Source organism: Pristiophorus japonicus, chromosome 18 (genome assembly GCF_044704955.1).
Source record: "Pristiophorus japonicus isolate sPriJap1 chromosome 18, sPriJap1.hap1, whole genome shotgun sequence".
Taxonomy (NCBI): domain Eukaryota; kingdom Metazoa; phylum Chordata; class Chondrichthyes; family Pristiophoridae; genus Pristiophorus; species Pristiophorus japonicus.
In genome coordinates, this window is record NC_091994.1 from 9,001,774 (window position 1) to 9,020,063 (window position 18,290).

Consider the following 18,290-nt stretch of genomic DNA (forward strand, 5'->3'; position numbering starts at 1 on the left):
GCGCTGCACTGTCAGAGGTGCAGTCTTTCGGATGGGTCTTTAAATCGAGGCCCCGTCTGCTCTCTCAGGTGGACGTAAAAGATCCCATGGCGCTATTTTGAAGAAAGGCAGGGAAGTTCTCCCTAGTGTCCCGGCCAATATTTATCCCTCAATCATTATCACTTGAACCCACAACCTTCTGAGACAGAGGCGAGTGTGCTACCCACTGAGCCACTGGTTGATAAACCAACATTAGGCAGATTAGTCTTCCTCATCTGTACCAATCCTGTGATCGGGCGAGTGCAGCAATAGACTTGGCTGCGACGGATGGCACGGTTGAATAGCCTCACGAGAGAATCAATCAGAGATCGGAGGAGAGGGACCAGCACCTATGGAACTGATTCAGGAGACGAGGGTAAAAAAAACTGCAAGGGAAAAGACACCCGTCGCTGATGCAATAATTTTATACCATAGAAAAGATTCGAAAACCAGATGTGTTTTAGAGTCCCAGTGAAAGCTCACCCAAACAACATAAAATTAAAACAAATATGAAAACATGAACATACAATATCTGGAATTATTTATTTTCCTTTTTTTAAATTGTAACATATTCCATGGTTCTCGATTAGAAAAGTTAGTATTTCTACAAAACAATATATTGTTACCCAACACATTTAGAGTACGGTACAGAGAGGTGCATGCTGTGTCACACACACAAGGTCTGCTGCATGGATCGATCCGTTTAGCTCCATTTTCAAGCTCTGCTGAGTGCCTGTTTTTGGAGAAATTCCTGGTCTGATAGGCAGTAGTTGCATAACGCCAGCTTTATCCCAAGATAGCAGACCTCTCCCCACTCTCCATGCCTCCCTAGCTCAGCTCCCCAAGCACTTTTAATTAAAAGACGACGGATCATTTGCCGTGAAAAATAAATAATTGCACCGTTGACGATCTCAGGACGTCCCAAAGCACTTTACAGATGAAGTACTTTTTGAAGTGCAGTTACTGCTGTAACGTAGAAAATGCAGCAGCCAATTTGTGCACAACAAGCTCCCACAAACAGCAATGTGATAATACTCAGATAATGTTTTTTTTTTAAAAGTGATGTTGGTTGAGGGATAAATATTGGCAAGAAACACCGGGGAGAACTCCCCTGCCTTTTTTCGAAATAGTGCCATGGGATCTTTAACATTCACCTGAGAGAGCAGACGGGGCCTCGGTTTAACTTCTCATCCGAAAGACAACACTAGGTGACATAGTTTCAGAGTAAAGGGTCGCCTATTTAAAATGGAAATGAGCAGGAATTTCTTCCCTCAGACGGTCATGAATATTTGGAATTCTCTACCCCAGAGAGCTGTGGAGGCTGGGTCATTGAATATATTTAAGGGGAAGATAGACAGATCTTTGAACGATATGGGAACCAAGGGTTATGGGGAACGAGCGGGGAAGTGGAGTTGAGGCCAAGATCGGATCAGCCATGATCTTATTGAATGGCGCAGCAGGCTCGAGGGGCCAAATGGCTGACTCCTGCTCCTGTTCCTTATGTTCTTATATTCTCGGACAGTGCAGCACTCCCTCGGTACTGCACTGGTGTCAGCCTAGATTTTTGTGCTCAAGTCCCTGGAGTGACACTTTGAACCCACAACCTTGACTCAGAGGCGAGAGTGCTGCTTACTAGTATAGTATTAGGCAGTCCCTTGTATCGAGGATGACTTGCTTCCACACCAAAGAGGGATGGGTTCACAGGTCTTTCAATGAGGGACCGGACATTCCAGATCCCGAACTGCATATTGAAGGGTGGAAGATGCCTGTGCGTGGATTTTTTTAACGTGTGGTGGCCCGTTGCGCACCAGCCACCACACGGGCTTGACAGAGCTAGGGTCTTAGTCCAGTGGCAAGGGTTAGCCAAGCCACGACTGACACACAAAAATAAAAAAGCCTTGCAACCATTCATTAAAGCTTGCCTCACCCCTTAGATCAGGTCTGCTCTGGTTCGTCACAATCCGAAGTAGTAACTTGCTCAAGGGCCACTTGGTGATTTATTGTAAAACTACATATTTACTTTTTTTTCTGAAAAGCTTCTCTCTTCCTGCTACACCAACAAATCCCAGACACTTGTCTAGGAACGGAGGCCCACAGAGAAGGACATCTACGGAGGGCCACCTACGAACTTCAAGTTGTATTATGAGAACTAATTGCAAATCCTCTTTTGGGACCTGGACTGGCCATTTTCCCCACCTCAAACCCATACCATTCCATGCTCAAAACCTCAATTGATCTCCACATCCTTTGTGTTATTCACTGTATTAGCCAGTTGTGTTATTTTAATTTAAAAAAAAGAGGGTGAAGCTGTTTCTGGTTAAGTTAATGTTGTCTTCAACTTATAATCAGGCTCTCTTAATTTGGCTTCACACAAAATGCCTCCACACAGCTCCCACCACCCAGAAAGTGGGGCAGTAGACATTAGATCAAAACTGTATTTTGTCAGGTTGGACAAATTGGAAGGCATCTGGTTCCCGCATCACTAGAATTTCAGTAATGTGTAATAGCAGTTGTGTAACACTTTCATACTATGTCCACTTAACTTATAGATTTTGTCCTTCCAAACTGCGAAATGACTAGAGAATTTTGTACAATGTTTCCATGAAACAGGCGGCAGGGCTGGTGGTTGCAGACCAGTCACTGGTGATTGTAGAGCCGGCAAGCAAGCTAAGGAGATCGATTAAGAATACCACATGGGAAATGTATTGACACAATGTCAAAACATATTGTGTGATTTTTTTTCTTGTAGATTATCCGCATCAACTTCTAGTGACAACACTATCTGGGCAGGAATGTGCCTTCTATGTGACACTGCCTTTTGGCCGCCTGGTTGGGACCTGATAAAACTCTCCGAGATGAGGAGAGTACAGATAACAGGCAGACCTGGTGCACACCTCCCATTGGAGGGTCATCGGGTGCTGGGCTGGTGCACGACATTGATAGCACAGCAGCACAAAATGGCAACGGTTGTGAGTGTGAAGGGAAAGGACAAAATAAATACTGTTTAAAAAAATTAACAAAACATAAATGAGAAAATGTACTGTAATTATAGAAACACGAGGCCAAAGTTAATTAAAAAATCAAGCTCAATTTGAAGAGATCAGGAGTTTGAAATTTTGTGTGTTCATTTTAGTACATCCATTAATGTGTTTGTTAAAATAGTGTGTGCAAATTCCTTATTCTTTTTTCTAATAACGGCAAATGTTGTTTAGTGCTTTCTAATTTCCCACAGCTGCCCTCCCAGCTAACATAAGAATTAGGAGCAGGAGTAGGCCACTCGGCCCCTCGAGCCCGCTCCGTCATTCAATGAGATCAGGGCTGATCTTCGACCTCAACTCCACTTACCTGCACTATCCCCATATCCCTTAATATTCAAAAATCTATCGATCTCTGTCTTGAATATACACTCCACTGAGCCTCCACAGCCCTCTGGGGTAGAGAATTCCAGAGATTCATCCGCGATATCCTTTTTATAATATGTTACAAGAAACATTAATGGATCGCCCTCCTTTTCCCTCCTGCCAAATTGAACAGTTGCATTGCCAGTCCAGATTGGGATCCAAACCTTTAAAACAAAGCAGACTTGGGGTTTACAGGTTTGCAGCAGAGCTGACATGAAGCAGACAGACCGGCAACGCACAGCACCAAACGTGCAACCTCAACTCAAGCACAGTCTGCAAGAGCACGAGCCTGAAAAAACAGCATTATATAGCTTATTAAATAAATACCAGTTTCACACAGCTCCATTCGAGAACAGAACTTCACACAAATAAATAACCCAATATCATAGTTCTTCATTAGGCATGAAGGTGTTGCCAAACCTCTATTAAAATAAAATCTATCACAATCAAATGGCTTAGAATAAGTGCTCCCTGATGGTCGTGCATAAAGACCCCACCTTGTATTGACACACACTTTATTACATCTGTCAAAGTGCTTCACATACAAATTAATTTGAAATGCAAGGCCGTCTTGCGAATATATTTCAATGTTGTTTGAAGGATAGGTTAACTTGCTGCAGCAATTAAAAAAAAAATAGTTTTTCTAATTGAATTGATTCAGTAAGCATTACTAGTGAAGTGACTCGTTGTTCCACAGTCCCACCTAATACTATTTCAGTCAGCGCACTCCACTTACAATGCAACTAGCTTCCCATAATTTGCTCTTAAATAGGGTGTAAAACATGTTGTACAAAAAGAAAACTGAGCAAAGTGCATTATATATTTACAGCAATATAGATCCAGACGGCATCTGTGTCAAAGAGCCTCTTGGTTACACAGGCGAGTCTCAGATGCTTGTAAGCAGCGTAATGGAGTTTAGAAGAATGAGAGGTGCTCTTATTGAAACGTGTAAGATTCTGAGGGGGCTTGACAGGGTAGATGCAGAGAGAAGGTTTCCCCTCGTGGGGCAATCTAGAACTAGGGGGCTTAGTCTCAGAATAAGGGGTCGCCCATTTAAAATGGAAACGAGGAGGGATTTCTTCTCTCAGAGGATCATGAATCTTTGGAATTCTCTATCTCAGAGAACGGTGGAGGCTGTATCGTTGCATATATTTAAGCTGGAGATAGGGTATGGGCAGGGAAGTGGAATTGAGGCCAAGATCAGATCAGCCATGATCTTATTAAATGGCAGAGCAGGCTCAAGGGGCCAAATGGTCTTCGCCTGCTCCTATTTCTTATGTCCTTATAATTTCACAAAATCATTGTTTTCCTAGAGTCCTTCATGGCCGAATAGCCAAGCGGCACACACTATCAGGACCCACAAGGGAAGGTCGGGCACGCTTGAGCGAGGTAGGGGTTGGTACGGCCTGTGGGACTGTCTCTCAGCAAGTCAGTGCCTTCAGAGGAGAAACACATTAGGGTGAAAGTTTCTCCGGCTCACGATGCTGGAGGAAATGGGCTAGTTCCGAAAACCACTTACTGAGAAGGTGCTTTGAGACAACACAGACAGCAACAAACTGCTCCAGTGCACCACGGTGAGGCGTTACCCAGGCAATAGCTCGTTACACCCCCACCCCACGCCAACCCCCCCAGGGCAATTACGCTCCATCCATCTTCTGCCAATCCCATCCACAGGAAACAGCATCCTTCCGGAGGTTCTCAAAGCACGCACAGAATCCCTGCCACATCTGTCAGGGCTGTTTCCTGTGCAGCCCCTACTGTTTAGAAAGCAAAAGTCATCAGCAGTAAACTTGTAAAAAAAAAAAAAATTTGTTACAAGCAACACTTTATTTTGCCATTTTTCTCTCCTGAGGCACCGACTGCTGGTGCGTGCTTTTACTGGTACCGGATGCCCTCGCTCTATGTTTGTGCGGCTACACACTCTCGCTGTACTATCTCTCAGTAGTGCTGGTGCCATCACAGCACAGCTGGAATCAGTCCTCACCTGCTGTGAAAACATACATCTTCCAGCAGGGGTCACTAGAGCGAGTCACCAGGAGCAGGAAGCCGGGCTGATTCTTCCCCCCCCCCCATCTCCAGCCCTGATGCACTGAACCCGATTACAGGGTCCCTCCCGACTGTCACCAAAGGGGAGAATCGTTAACGCAGCACAAGGTTAGAGAGCCACAAAAAACACAAATGCATAACAACGTAAGAACATAGGAGCAGGAGTCGGCCATTTGGCCCCTCGAGCCTGCCCCGTTATTCAAGAAGATCATAGCTGCTCCACTTCCATAGAAACATAGAAAATAGGTGCAGGAGTAGGCCATTCTGATGTACCATGACACCCAGGTCTCGTTGCACCTCCCCTTTTCCTAATCTGTCACCATTCAGGTAATAGTCTGTCTCTCTGTTTTTACCACCAAAGTGGATAACCTCACATTATCCACATATATCCACATTATACTTTATTCCCTGCTCGTTTCCCATAACCCTTCACTCCCTTATCATTGAAAAATCTGTCTATCCCCACCTTAAATATATTCAATGACCCAGCCTTCACAGCTCTCTGGGGCAGAGAATTCCACAGATTTACAACCCTCAGAAGAAATTCCTCCTCATCTCAGTTCTAAATGGGTGGCCCCTTATTCTGAGACTATGCCCCCTCGTTCTAGACAAGCAGAATGGAAGCTGATGCTCGGCAAGGTTAATGATTGCATCACATAAGGGGAGCTGAATTAACAGAAGTATATTAACCAAAGGGGGTGCAAGTTAATTCAATTCTTTCACACTGCTGGGGTCAGTGCCTCCGTCCATACAGCCCACCTCATCGAGGTCATTGGCACTGGCTGCTGAAACAAGTAACAATGTCCAAAAATGGGCAGGATAAAGTAGGAAGTTATTCTCTCTTTGCCTCCTCCCTTTCACCCTTCCAACATTCCTCCATCCCGATGCCACGGCACAATTTCACTGTTACCAACAAACCAGTGCCTCGTCTAGGCGGCTGTTCGTCACACACGAGGCTCAGACAGCGAGTGTCGACAGGCTATGAACCATGGGGGGGGGGGGGGGGCGGGGAGGGGGGGGGAAGGAGAGAAATCACAGTTCAACCCAATCCCGCTCTCACACCACTTCGACAACAGGATGTGTTTTCTAACAGGCCATGGGGATCGGTAGTTGGAACCGTGGCGGATTGTCCTCCCTAGTGCAGGGGTGTAGAGCCTGCGTGTGACAGGACCCCGCGAGACAGGGTCGCCCGGGCCCCGCGAGAGAGCTGTACCAGCAGCCTGACTGGGATCTGCCAACTGAACACAAATGGGAGACAGAACGTGGGACTTTCCCGCTGTGGCCTAATGGGGAAAATGAGTAATTCCTGTCGATTCCTTAATTTCGACACTGGCACACTCCATTCGTATTAAGTAGCATTGGAGAAACATGTTGTACCACAAGGCTCTAAAACCAATCCTGGAACAGATTTGCTAAATGCTTATAAATAGATTTTTCTGCAGAAATGCTGCTGCTGTCCATAAGGAATTCAATGCGCAAGCTTCAAAAACTCCACCGGTAACTTAAACCTCATACAGTCAACACACACCTAGACATATTCAGCAGTGTCGCCACTAGAAATTCAGAAAAGTGGAATGATAAGCGAGTGAATTCCACAAAAGAAAACACCCAGCAGTGATAGCGCCTTGCCAGAGAAACTAGTCGGAGTTGTATAACACGAGGCTGACATACTAATGGAAGCAATTTCGGATGAACTAAGAATGCCACGAGATGTACTGGCAAATTATTATAGTGCAATGACTTAAGTATGGTTTTTTTTTAAACCCCTTTTATGTACTGGCACTCAATACACTAAGCAAGCCCAGGGCCAACCCTATACAGTACACTTGCAGCAAACTTCAATCTATTTAGATATTTACAGTAACATTGGCTATTATACCATTACCCATAAGAAAAGACTTGCATTTATCTAGTGCCTTTCACGCCAATGAAGTACTTTTTGGGGTGTAGTCGCTGTTGTAATGTGGGGAACGCGGCGGCCTATTTGGGCACAGCAAGCTCCCACACACAGCAATGTGATAATGACCCAGATAATCTGTTTTAGTGATGTTGATTGAGGAATAAATATTGGCTCCAGGACACCGGTGATAACGCCCCTGCTCTTCTTCGAAATAGTGCCGTGGGATCTTTTACGTTCACCCGAGAGAGCAGACGGGGCCTCGGTTTAACATCTCATCCGAAAGACGGCACTTACAACAATGCAGCGCTCCCTCAGCACTGCACTGGGAGTGTCAGCCTAGATTTTTGTGCTCAAGTCTCTGGAGTGGGACTTGAACCCACAACCTTCTGACTCAGAGGCGAGGGTGCTGCTCACTGAGCCATAGTTGACAATTTCAGACTTGCTGTATACAATGAGTTATGATGATCTGGAATGCACCACCTGAAAGGGTGATGGAAGCAGGTTCAGTAATAACTTTCAAATAAACTTGAAAAGGAAAAATAAATTGCAGGGCAATGGGGAAAGAGCGGCTTTGTGTGTTTAATTAGTTAGCTCTTTCAGAGCCAGCACAGGCATGATGGGCCGAATGGCTTCCTTCCATGCTGTAGGATTCTGTGATTCTATACACGGCCTTTTTTATTACCTCGAATGTCTCATCTGAAAGATGGCACTTATAACAGTGCGGCACTCCCTCCGCACTGTACTGGGAGTGTCAGCCCAGATTTGTGTGCTCAAGTCTCTGGAGTGGGACTTGAACCCTCAGCCTTCGGACTCAAGAGGCGAGAGTGCTGCCCACTGAGCCACAGCTGACAGATGTAACAATGGGGTAGAAAATATCAAAACTTGCGACCCGAGAAAATAGCCAGCCACCCTGTGTAACCTGGGCGTGTGTCTTAAGACACAGCGCGAGCCGAACCCGGGCAAAATGTTACCACTTTAGAAAGACAATCCCAGCCAGCAGGGTGTAGCCCAGGATCAGGGAAAGGACTTTCAGTAGGCGGTCGTGCTTGTCTTCAAACTCCTTCACCAGGATCTCAAAGAACGTGACAAAGAGGAAGGTCCCGGCGGCAAAGCCCTGCAGCAGGACCGAGGCGATGTGACTGCCGATGCTGTCGGCGCTCTGGATGCCCATCCCGATGCCCATCCCGGCCGGTATCATGGCGCTGACCATCAGGGCCAGCTTCAGGGCGTCCCTCATCGGCAGGGCCGCCTTGGCCATGCTGGCCCCCAGCGCCACGGCGGCCAGCGACTCGTGCACCGCCACGCCGACGAACAGGCGCAGCACCTTGGCGCCTTCCTCCTGCAGGCCCAGGGCCAGGCCCTCGAAGACGGTGTGGGCGGACAGGGCGAAGACCAGGCCCAGCAGGCGCAGGGGGCCCGAGCGGGGCACCTCGGACATGCCGAGGGAGTGGCAGTGCGGGCGGGAGCTGCGGCCGTACGGGTTGCCCCGGCCCCGGGCCGGCGAGATGAAGGGACTCTCGTACTCGGAGTCGCTGCCCCCCTCCGAGCCGGCGTTGAACGTCTCCAGGTCGATGAAAGACGGCCTCTCCCTTCGGAACGTCAGGATCAACTGCTCGATGAAGATCGTCAGGAAGAATCCCACCATCATTGTCGTCTCAGCCAGTGGATAGTCAGTCGAAATGTTTCCGATTTTAAGAACCTCTTGAACCTGCAACAGGAAGTCAACAGTCTATAGGACACGCTTGTAAAGTCGTACAATGGACAGAACGATGTACAAGACTGGTAAAACAAGTGGTGCTAAAATGTTCATTTCACCCTGAGACTAATATTTAAGAACATAAGAACATAACGTAGGAACAGAAGAAGTAGGAGCAGGAGTTGGCCATTTGCCCCCTTGAGCCTGCTCCGCCATTCAATAAGATCATGGTTGATCTGATCTTGGCCTCAACTCCACTTCCCTGCCCGCTCCCCATAACCCTCGACTCCCTTATCATTCAAAAATCTGTCTATCTCCACCTTAAATATACTCAATGACCCAGCCTCCACAGCTCTCTGGGGCAGAGAATTCCAAAGATTCACGACCCTCTGAGAAGCAAGTCCTCCTCTTCTCAGTTTTAAATGGGTGGCCCCTTATTCTGAGACTATGCCCCCTCGTTCTAGATTCCCTCACGAGGGGAAACATCCTCTCTGCATCTACCCTGTTAAGCCCCCTCTCTTAGTGATTTTCTTTTTTTAAGTTCTTAGTGGGAATTTCCTTCACTTCTATGATTAAAAAAATAATCTGAGGCTCCCTTGGTGATTTACTTGGTAGAAACAGAGTATAATTGAACTAGGTGCCTCCCAGGTTTGACTTACAGCCTTTGCTGATGTCAGCTAGTGGCAGTAAGGCTGATACTGTTTGCTTCAGAGCCCATAGACGTGGAAAAAGGAAAATAGAAATCAGCCAGTAACTAGTGATCCCTGGATGAGAATTACATCGGACTGGGGGATGGGGCTCTCCAGGGCCCCACCCCCGACCACAGGTGGCGCTCTCCGCTCCCCCCCCACCCGCGACAACAGGGGGCGCTCTCCGCCCCCCCGACCACAGGGGGCGCTCTCCGCCCCCCCCCCCCCCCGCCCACAGGGGGCGCTCTCCACCGCCCCCCCCCTCCCAAGCCCACAGGGGCGCTCTCCGTCCCCCCGACAACAGGGGGCGCTCTCCGCCCCTCCCGACCACAGGGGGCGCTCTCCGCCCCCCCCCCCCCGACCACAGGGGGCGCTCTCCACCGCACCGCACCCCCCCCCCCCCGGCGACAACAGGGGGCGCTTTCCGCCCCCCCCGACCACAGGGGGCGCTCTCCGCCCCCCCCCCCGCCCCGCCCACAGGGGCGCTCTCCGCCCCCGCCCCCCCGCCCCGCAACCACAGGGGGCGCTCTCCGGGGCCCCACCCCTGACCACAGGGGGTACTGTGGCTTCCCGACCACAGGGGGCACCCTCTGGGCCCCCCCCCCCCCCTCCCAGCGATCACAGGGGACACTCTCAGGGGCCCCGACCACACATTCTCCACCACCTCCCTTCCTGGACCACAGGGGGCACTCTCCAGGATGCACATCAATAATGGCCACTAGGATACGATAAGGGAAAGCAGTTAATGCAAGTTAACTGTCATCAAATCATCATAAGCGGTCCCTCGAACGAGGATGACTTGCTTCCACATGAGAGTTCACAGGTGTTTCAATGAAGGACCCGATGTTACAGTCCTGAACTCCAGTTGAGGGGGTGGAAGATGCCTGTGCGTGGATTTTTTTTTTTTAAAAACGTGTTGTGACCGTTGCACATCAGCCACCACACGGGCTTGACAGAGCTGGCCTTTTATCCAGTGGCAATGGTTAACCAAGACAAATGGAGATTTGCGCTGCTGCACGGACCTAGTGCACACACATATCGCAGCGTGAGCAGGTCCGTGCTGCCCCAGGGCCCTCGGCTCTTCCGGGCCCCATTCCCTCATTCTGCCACGTTCCAGCTCTAGTTAACTGTACCCAGTAAGAGTCAGCGTATTCAGGACTGAAGCTGGGGCGGGGGAGGGGGCTGGAGGGGTTGAGAAATCCTGTTTGTCAATTATTCAAAATGTCCCTTTTCCAGCTCGCCCATAGCTGCAGTGGACACTGAGCATTTTTCACCACGCTGGCTGCTGTGCTCAGTGTCTGATTCCGATGGTGTCCTGGGACGACTAAGTGAGGACATCCAGTAATACATCCCAAAGTTTGCGTGAGTTATTCAAGGCGAGTTACGTCATGCCTCTGTGAACAACAGGTGTGGCAGGAATGGGACACTGGTGTTTCCCTCTGGTAATGGAGCCCTGTGCCAGTGGCCGAGAGTGAGGCAATGTACAATTATAGAAGATGGTCAACACAAGATCTGCACCCACTTCAGAGCTGTTTCCGCCTACTTTATTTCAAAGGAAATAGGATCTGGGAGACGAGTCGGTGCAGTGACCTAGAACTTTGCTCCTTCATGTCTGCAGCCGAGCTTTCAGCCCAGTGCCAATCAATGGGATGCATTAGTTTTCTCCCTGGGAAGAAGGGAGTGGGAGGGATAAGTGTTCACCTAATTCCAAACAGTTCTAAATTGCTGCAAGTCCACAATATTACACAAGTGTTACAGCACATACAGGCCATTCGGCCCAACTGGTCTGTGCTGGTGTGCCCCACCCCATTACTATATCCTTCGGTTCCTTTCTCCCTCATGAGCTGATCTAGCTTCCCCTAAGAATTAGGAGCAGGTGTAGGCCATACGGCCCCTCGAGCCTGCTCCACTATTCAATAAGATCGTGGCTGATCTTCGACCCAAACTTTATTTTTCCGCCCGATCCCCATATCCCTTGAATCCCCTAGAATCCAAAAGTCTAGCGATCTCAGCCTTGAATATACTCAACGACTCAGCATCCACAGCCATTCAGTGTAGAGAATTCTAAAGATTGATAACCCTCTGAGTGAAGAAATTCCTCCTCATCTCTGTCTTAAATGGCCAACCCCTTATCCCGAGACTGTGCCCCCAAGTTCTAGACAGTCCAGCCAGGGGGAAACAACCTTTCAGCATCTACCCTGTCAAACCCCCTCAGAATCTTTTATGTTCCAATGAGATCACCTCTCATTCTTCTAAACTTCAGAGAGAGTACAGGCCCAATCTACTCACTCTCTCCTCATTGGACAACCCTCTCACCCCAGAGATCAATCTAGTGAACCTTCGTTGCACCGCCTGTAAAGTATCCTTCTTCAGATAAGACAACCAAGGAGACTTAAATGCATCTATACTATTCGCCTCAACCACTCCCTGTGGTAGTGAGTTCCACATTCTCACCACTCTCTGGGTGAAGAAGTGGCCTTTAGACTGTATCAATATTTTAGACTTATACCACAATGTCAGCCTCACTGAAACCACAAGGACCATTGGCGAGGGAAGTGGGAAGAAGCACATTCGCGTGTGTTCTTTGAGATTAAAGCATGTTGTCACAACGCTGCAGATGGAGGTTTGCCCTGGGTCTATCAAACTCTATTCCCTAGCCACCGACTCCATCCCTCTCCCCAACTTCTGTCTGAGGCTGAACCAGACCGTTTGCAACCTTGGTGTCTTATCTGACCCTGAAATGAGCTTACAACCACATATCTGCAGCATAACTATGACCGCCTATTTCCACCTCCGTAACATCGCCTGTCTCTGCCCTTGCCTCAGCTCATCCGTTGCCGAAGCCCTCATCCATGCCTTTGTTACCTCTAAACTTGACTATTCCAACACACTCTTGGCTGGCCTCCCACATTCTACCCTAAATAAACTAGAGGTGATCCAAAACTCGGCTGTCCGTGTCCTAACTTGCACCAAATCCTGCTCAGCCATCACCCCTGTGCTCGCTGACCTACATTGGCTTCTGGTTAAGCAACTCCTTGATTTCAAAATTCTCATCCTTATTTTCAAACCCTCCATGGCCTCACCCCTCCCTATCTCTGAAATCTCCTCCAGCCCCGCAACCCTGTCTCCCTACCGGAGATGTCTGCGCTCCTCTAATTCTGCCCTCTTCAGCATCCCTGATTATAATCGGCCAACCATTGGTGGCCGTGCCCCCAAGCTCTGGAACTCCCTGCCTAAACCTCTCTGCCTTTCTTTCCTCCTTCTTCAAGAAACTACCTCTTTGGCCTAGTCACCTGCGCTAATTTCTACTTGTGCGGTTCGGTGTCAAATTTAATATCTCATAATACTCCCGTGAAGCGCTTTGGGACGTTTCACTACATTGAAGGCGCTATATAAATACAAGCTGTTGACTTGGGAATGCTTGATACATAGATTTGAAAATGTGCAAAGTATCCGATACTCCAAGCACTAACATTCGCCAGTTTGAGTTATAACCTCATCTCATTTAGATCTGTCACAAAGAGCTTTGCTCTAACAGAAGGCACCCTCAAAGCACAGGAAATGTAGAAATAGCCCGGACTGGGAAAGACTGTTTCCGTCCTTCTGGCTATCGGCAGAGTTCAAAAACAGATTGCACAGGTCACGATCAATATTCCTCAACTAACTGTTCTGCCAATTGCCTGACCAACTTCCTGCATCTGTACAATTACAATCTCTGACCAAGTCAGTTCCAAAACTTGTCAGCTAGCAAATATCAGAGGATGTGCTGTTTACAAAAACTTGCATTTATTAGATAGCGCATTTAACGTAGTAAAACATCCCAAGACACTTCACAGGACCGTTCTCAGACAACATTTGACACCAGCAGGAAATAATGGCAAGAAAAATTATACCATGTAAAATTGAATGTAGGTGTGCATCCCTTTAAGACTAGATGCAGTTGCTCTGTGACTTTACTTAAGAGTTCAGGTGGCAAATGAGAACCACAGCTTTGTTTGATGGACAATGCAGTCGTTGTTGTGGAACCTGAACGTTTTTGGAGAGAGAGAGAGATGAAACACAGTACAATAACTTGCATTAATATAGCACCCTTAACGTAGTAAAACATTCCAAGGCACTTCACAGGAGAGTTAATAAAAATGTTACGCCGAGACACATAAGGAGATATTAGGACAGATGACCAAAAGCTTGGTTGAAGAGGCAGGTTTTAAGGAACGTCTTAGAGGAAGAGGAGAGAGAGGTGGAGAGGGTTAGGGAGAGTATTCCAGAGCTTAGGCAACTGAAGGCACGGCCGGCAATGGTGGAGCGATTAAAATAGGGGATACGCAAGAGAGCAGAATTGGAGGAGCGCAGAGATCTCACAGGTTGTGGGGCTGGAGGAGATTACAGAGATAGGGAGAGGAGGGGCCATGGAGGTTATTTGAAAACAAAGATGAGAATTTTAAAATTGAGGTGTTGGAGGACCGGGAGCCAATGTAGGTCAGTGAGTGGGGGTGATCGGTGAATAATGAACAATATTTTAAGATTGCTTTGCATGTGCAAGAGTGAATGAGTGCAATATGTAGAAAGTATAAATGAAAGCCCATATTGGGCTCAGAAGTGTTTAACATGGCCCTGAGAATGGGAGGTTAACAGTTTAGTAATCCTGTACCATGAAACATCATCCCAAAGCTTCAAACAAAGCAATGTAGTCATTGCTCATCAGGTTAAGGTTCAAATGGGGAATCTCACACCATCAAACTCATTCGAGAAGAACAGCAAACGTGTAAGAAATAAAGAAAGACTTGCATTTATATAGCGCCTTTCACGACCACCGGACATACCAAAGCACTATACAGCCAATGAAGTACTATTGGAATGTAGTCACTGTTGTAATGTGGGAAAAGCGGCAGCCAATTGCGTACAGCAAGCTCCCACAAACAACAATGTGATAATGACCAGATAATCTCTTTTAATGATGATGTTGTTTGAGGAATAAATATTGGCCAGGATACCGCGGATAACTCTCCTGCTCCTCTTCGAAATAGTGCCATGGGATTTTTTACGTCCACCTGAGAGAGTAGATAGGCCTTCGGTTTAACGCCTCCTCCAAAAGACGGCACCTCTGACAGTGCGGCACTCCCTCAGCACTGCACTGGGAGTGTCAGCCTAGATTTTTGTGCTCAAGTCCCTGGAGTGGGACTCGAACCCACAACCTTCTGACTCAAGAGGCGAGAGTGCTACCCACTGGTGTAAAGAAAATGGAGATTTGTTTCACTGCCAGTATCCAAGGCGTGAACAAGCCCCAATCCAACCATTGTACAGGTACTATAGACTCCTCCAGTGTCACAGGTAAACCATCTATAGACTCCTTCAATTTCATCATGTCACAGCAGGTTTTCCAAGAGTTTAATCAAGTTACTTCCAGGATTCCTTCAGATATAATCAACCAATTAATTCTGGTTTGCAAATGATCCCGACCAACCCGTTATAAATTACCCACCCTCCTCCTCTTCCCGCCCCGCCCCCCTCCTCTTCCCCCCCCCCCCCCCCGCTGTCCTCTTCCCCCCCCCCCCCCCCATGGCATTGCTCTCACCATCAGCAACAATTAACAAGTGGTCAGTTCTCACCTTTTCCCTTACAATTGGCAACAGAGCATTAAAGCAGGTAGCCAAAAATATTCCACCACCAAACGAACTGCAAAGCGAGAGCACCTTCTTGGACTTGTGCGCTTTCTCATAGTCGGCTTGGATTATCCGAACGGGCAACAGAGAGCCCAACATCATCAGGGTGAAAACCCCCGCCATGCAGAGGAGTTTAGTTACCAAAATATTCATCTTCGTGTGCGGGCGATGGGGCCTCGGCCTTCAGAAAGGTGGGTTCAGAGACACGTAGAGGTGATGGCGCTCAGTGTCTCTTTAAATTAAAAAGATTCAATTATGCCGTCGACTTCTGATATCTTTTCTTTCCTCAAAAAGGGACAGCACAGTCCTGTTAAACCCCCTCTCAGATGACTTGTGACTGCCTCCAATTTCATTGTAACTAGGAAGAGAAAAAACATTGTGACAAAAAGCATTTTCTCTTCTTCGCTACGATTTGTAAACTTATGGTGGTGAGGTAAAGAGAGCTTTTAGTCCAACACATCATTCGTTGCCTAGGGTTTGGTGGGAGGGGACAGGAGGAGGAGGAGGGGAGTGGTACAACGGGATCACGCAACTGACTTCAATCATATCTAATGCATGCGCCAATTAAATTGGAGATCAAAAGTATATCCTGATGGGTGAGATTACAGTACAGAGGGATGAACAAAAAGATGCCACACGCTACAAAAACTAACAAAGCAGCATGTTCAGTCTGCACAGTATTTATTTACCACCATAACAGCACGAACGGAAACATATTGACAATAAAGTCCAACAGGACATGAATTAGTTCCCCGTCCTAAGATTTCTCCCCTCCCTTCCTCTCTTGCTGGATGAATGGCAACTCAAGGTGAGGAACCGTTCCACTAGTGTCGGCCTTCAGGACAAATGACAATTTCGCCCGAGGTCACAGCCAAGTAGCATCAACTGGCTATTTCACTGCGGAGTTCACAGAACCCCTGGTCAACAGATCTCCAGCTGGAATTGCCGGATAGTGGTTAGAAATGAAAACCCGGTGAGATTTCTTTCCTTTTCCAATGCCAGGTGGACAAACCAAGGACAATATTGTCACCAGCCATGCCAAAAAAAAAGATTTCTAAAACAACTACAATACTCACTATTAAAGTGTGCATAAAAGTTATGCTGTAACATTTAATCCTGCAGTAGCAGTTTTACACTACAACTTAAATTAAAATCATGCACCAATGTTAACAATATGATTTGCCCAAATCTTGGTGATAAATTTACGAGGACATCTTTTTGCAAAAAAAAAAGGATCTCCAATTAGTAAATGCATTGTCCAGTGCAGAATAGTTTAGAAAGGTCCTAGATTTGACTCTTGGTCTCAACAGTACAGACTACAGAAGGGGAAACAAACTGCTAGGGTTCCAGCTGCTAATTGCTATTCAGTGACCACTTCTGGGATGCGAGCATCTGTGCACATTGTGATGTCGCCACTGTCAAGCAGCCTGCCAATACTTACTACTGTACCTAGGCTCACACACAAAGTACCCACTGAATATAACTGAAGGACCCACAAACATTCAAGATATTTTACACCCAGGAAGACCCCTACATGGTGATGTTCCCCCAAAGTCAAACAGTCCACTGCCTCTTGCACTCGGGAAGCCCCCTACACGGTAATGCCGCCACAGTCAAACAGTCCACTGCCTCTTACACCCAGGAAGTCCCCTACAGGGCAATGCCCCCACAGTCGAACAGCCCAATGCCTTTTGCCCCCAGGAAGCCCCCTCCATGGTGATACCCCCACAGTGGAACAACACACTGCCTCTTGCCCCCAGGAAGCCCCCTCCATGGTGATGGCCCCACAGTGGAACAACACACTGCCTCTTGCCCCCAGGAAGCCCCCCACAATGTAAGAGCACACTGCCTCTTGCCCCCAGGAAGCCCCCTCCATGGTGATGCTCCCACAGTGGAAGAGCACAGGGCCTCTTGCCCCCAGGAAGCCACCTCCATGGTGATGCCCATCATGAAGAGCACAGGGCCCCTTGCCCCCAGGAATCCCCCTCCATGTAATGCCCCTACAGTGGAAGAGCACAGAGCCCCTTGCCCCCAGGAAGCCCCCTTCATGTGATTCCCCTACAGTGGAAGAGCACAGGGCCCCTTGCCCCCAGGAAGCCCCCTCCATGTGATGCCCCCACAGTGGAAGAGCACAGGGCCCCTTGCCCCCAGGAAGCCCCTTCCATGGTGATGCCTCCCACAATGGAACAGTACACTTCCCCTTGCCCCCAGGAAGCCCCACACAGTGCAAGAGCACACTGCCTCTTGCCCCCAGGAAGCCCCCTCCATGTGATGCCCCGACAGTGGAAGAGCACAGGGCCCCTTGCCCCCTCCATGTGATGCCCCTACAGTGGAAGAGCACAGGGCCCCTTGCCCCCTCCATGTGATGCCCCTACAGTGGAAGAGCACAGGGCCCCTTGCCCCCAGGAAGCCCCTTCCATTGCCTCACTCACCGTCCTCTCCTTCCCCCTGACAGCCGCGGATGAACACTTCCGCCGCTCTGATTGGGCGTTCGATTGCACCGGAAAGGCGACGCTCGCATCTGATTGGTCGGTTCCTATGTCAATCACAGACACACCCGCCCACACTGGGGCAACCTGATAAACACGCCCCCGCGCCTCTCACTTCCCGCTCATTAAACAATTAATCACCGGCAGATTTCAGTTTTGGATGAACTTAAATGCGAACTTTAACAAGAAGAGTCATTAAGGACTCAGTTGTGAAATGATTAATTTGAAAAGCTGTCCATATTCTAATTTTCACTGGTGTTACTAAGCGGCTGGTAACTGTGAAGTGATTCCGACTGCGCAGCACAAGGAGGAGACAACAGTTCCGGCCTGTATTTCTTTGCCCCTTCAGGCAGAGAGAGATTTCTAAAATCATCCATGTGTGTAATAT

At 48.3% G+C, this 18,290-nt stretch overlaps 1 protein-coding gene across 2 annotated transcripts; it reads right to left on the minus strand.

Moving 5' to 3' along the window:
- Positions 1 to 542: 542 nt before the first annotated feature.
- Positions 543 to 17,883, minus strand: LOC139228539 (zinc transporter ZIP3-like). 2 transcript variants are annotated; one of them, XM_070859630.1, is made up of 3 exons: positions 17,846 to 17,883; positions 15,360 to 15,771; positions 543 to 9,073 (listed from the first exon to the last, which is right to left on the minus strand). In XM_070859630.1, the coding sequence occupies exons 2-3, from the start codon at positions 15,564 to 15,566 to the stop codon at positions 8,333 to 8,335; spliced, it is 948 nt and encodes a 315-aa protein (XP_070715731.1). In that variant the 5' UTR covers positions 15,567 to 15,771; positions 17,846 to 17,883; the 3' UTR covers positions 543 to 8,332. The 2 variants fall into 2 exon arrangements, with proteins under 2 accessions (XP_070715731.1, XP_070715732.1); XM_070859631.1 differs by lacking the exons at positions 15,360 to 15,771; positions 17,846 to 17,883 and adding an exon at positions 13,644 to 13,745.
- Positions 17,884 to 18,290: the final 407 nt, after the last annotated feature.

Coding starts and splice junctions, on each gene's coding strand:
- LOC139228539 (XM_070859630.1), bottom strand. CDS start 15,566: ATGAATATTTTGGTAACTAAACTCCTCTGCATGGCGGGGGTTTTCACC. Junction 9,074..15,359: donor TGCCAATTGTAAGGGAAAAG/GTGAGAACTGAC, acceptor TTCCTGTTGCAG/GTTCAAGAGGTTCTTAAAAT.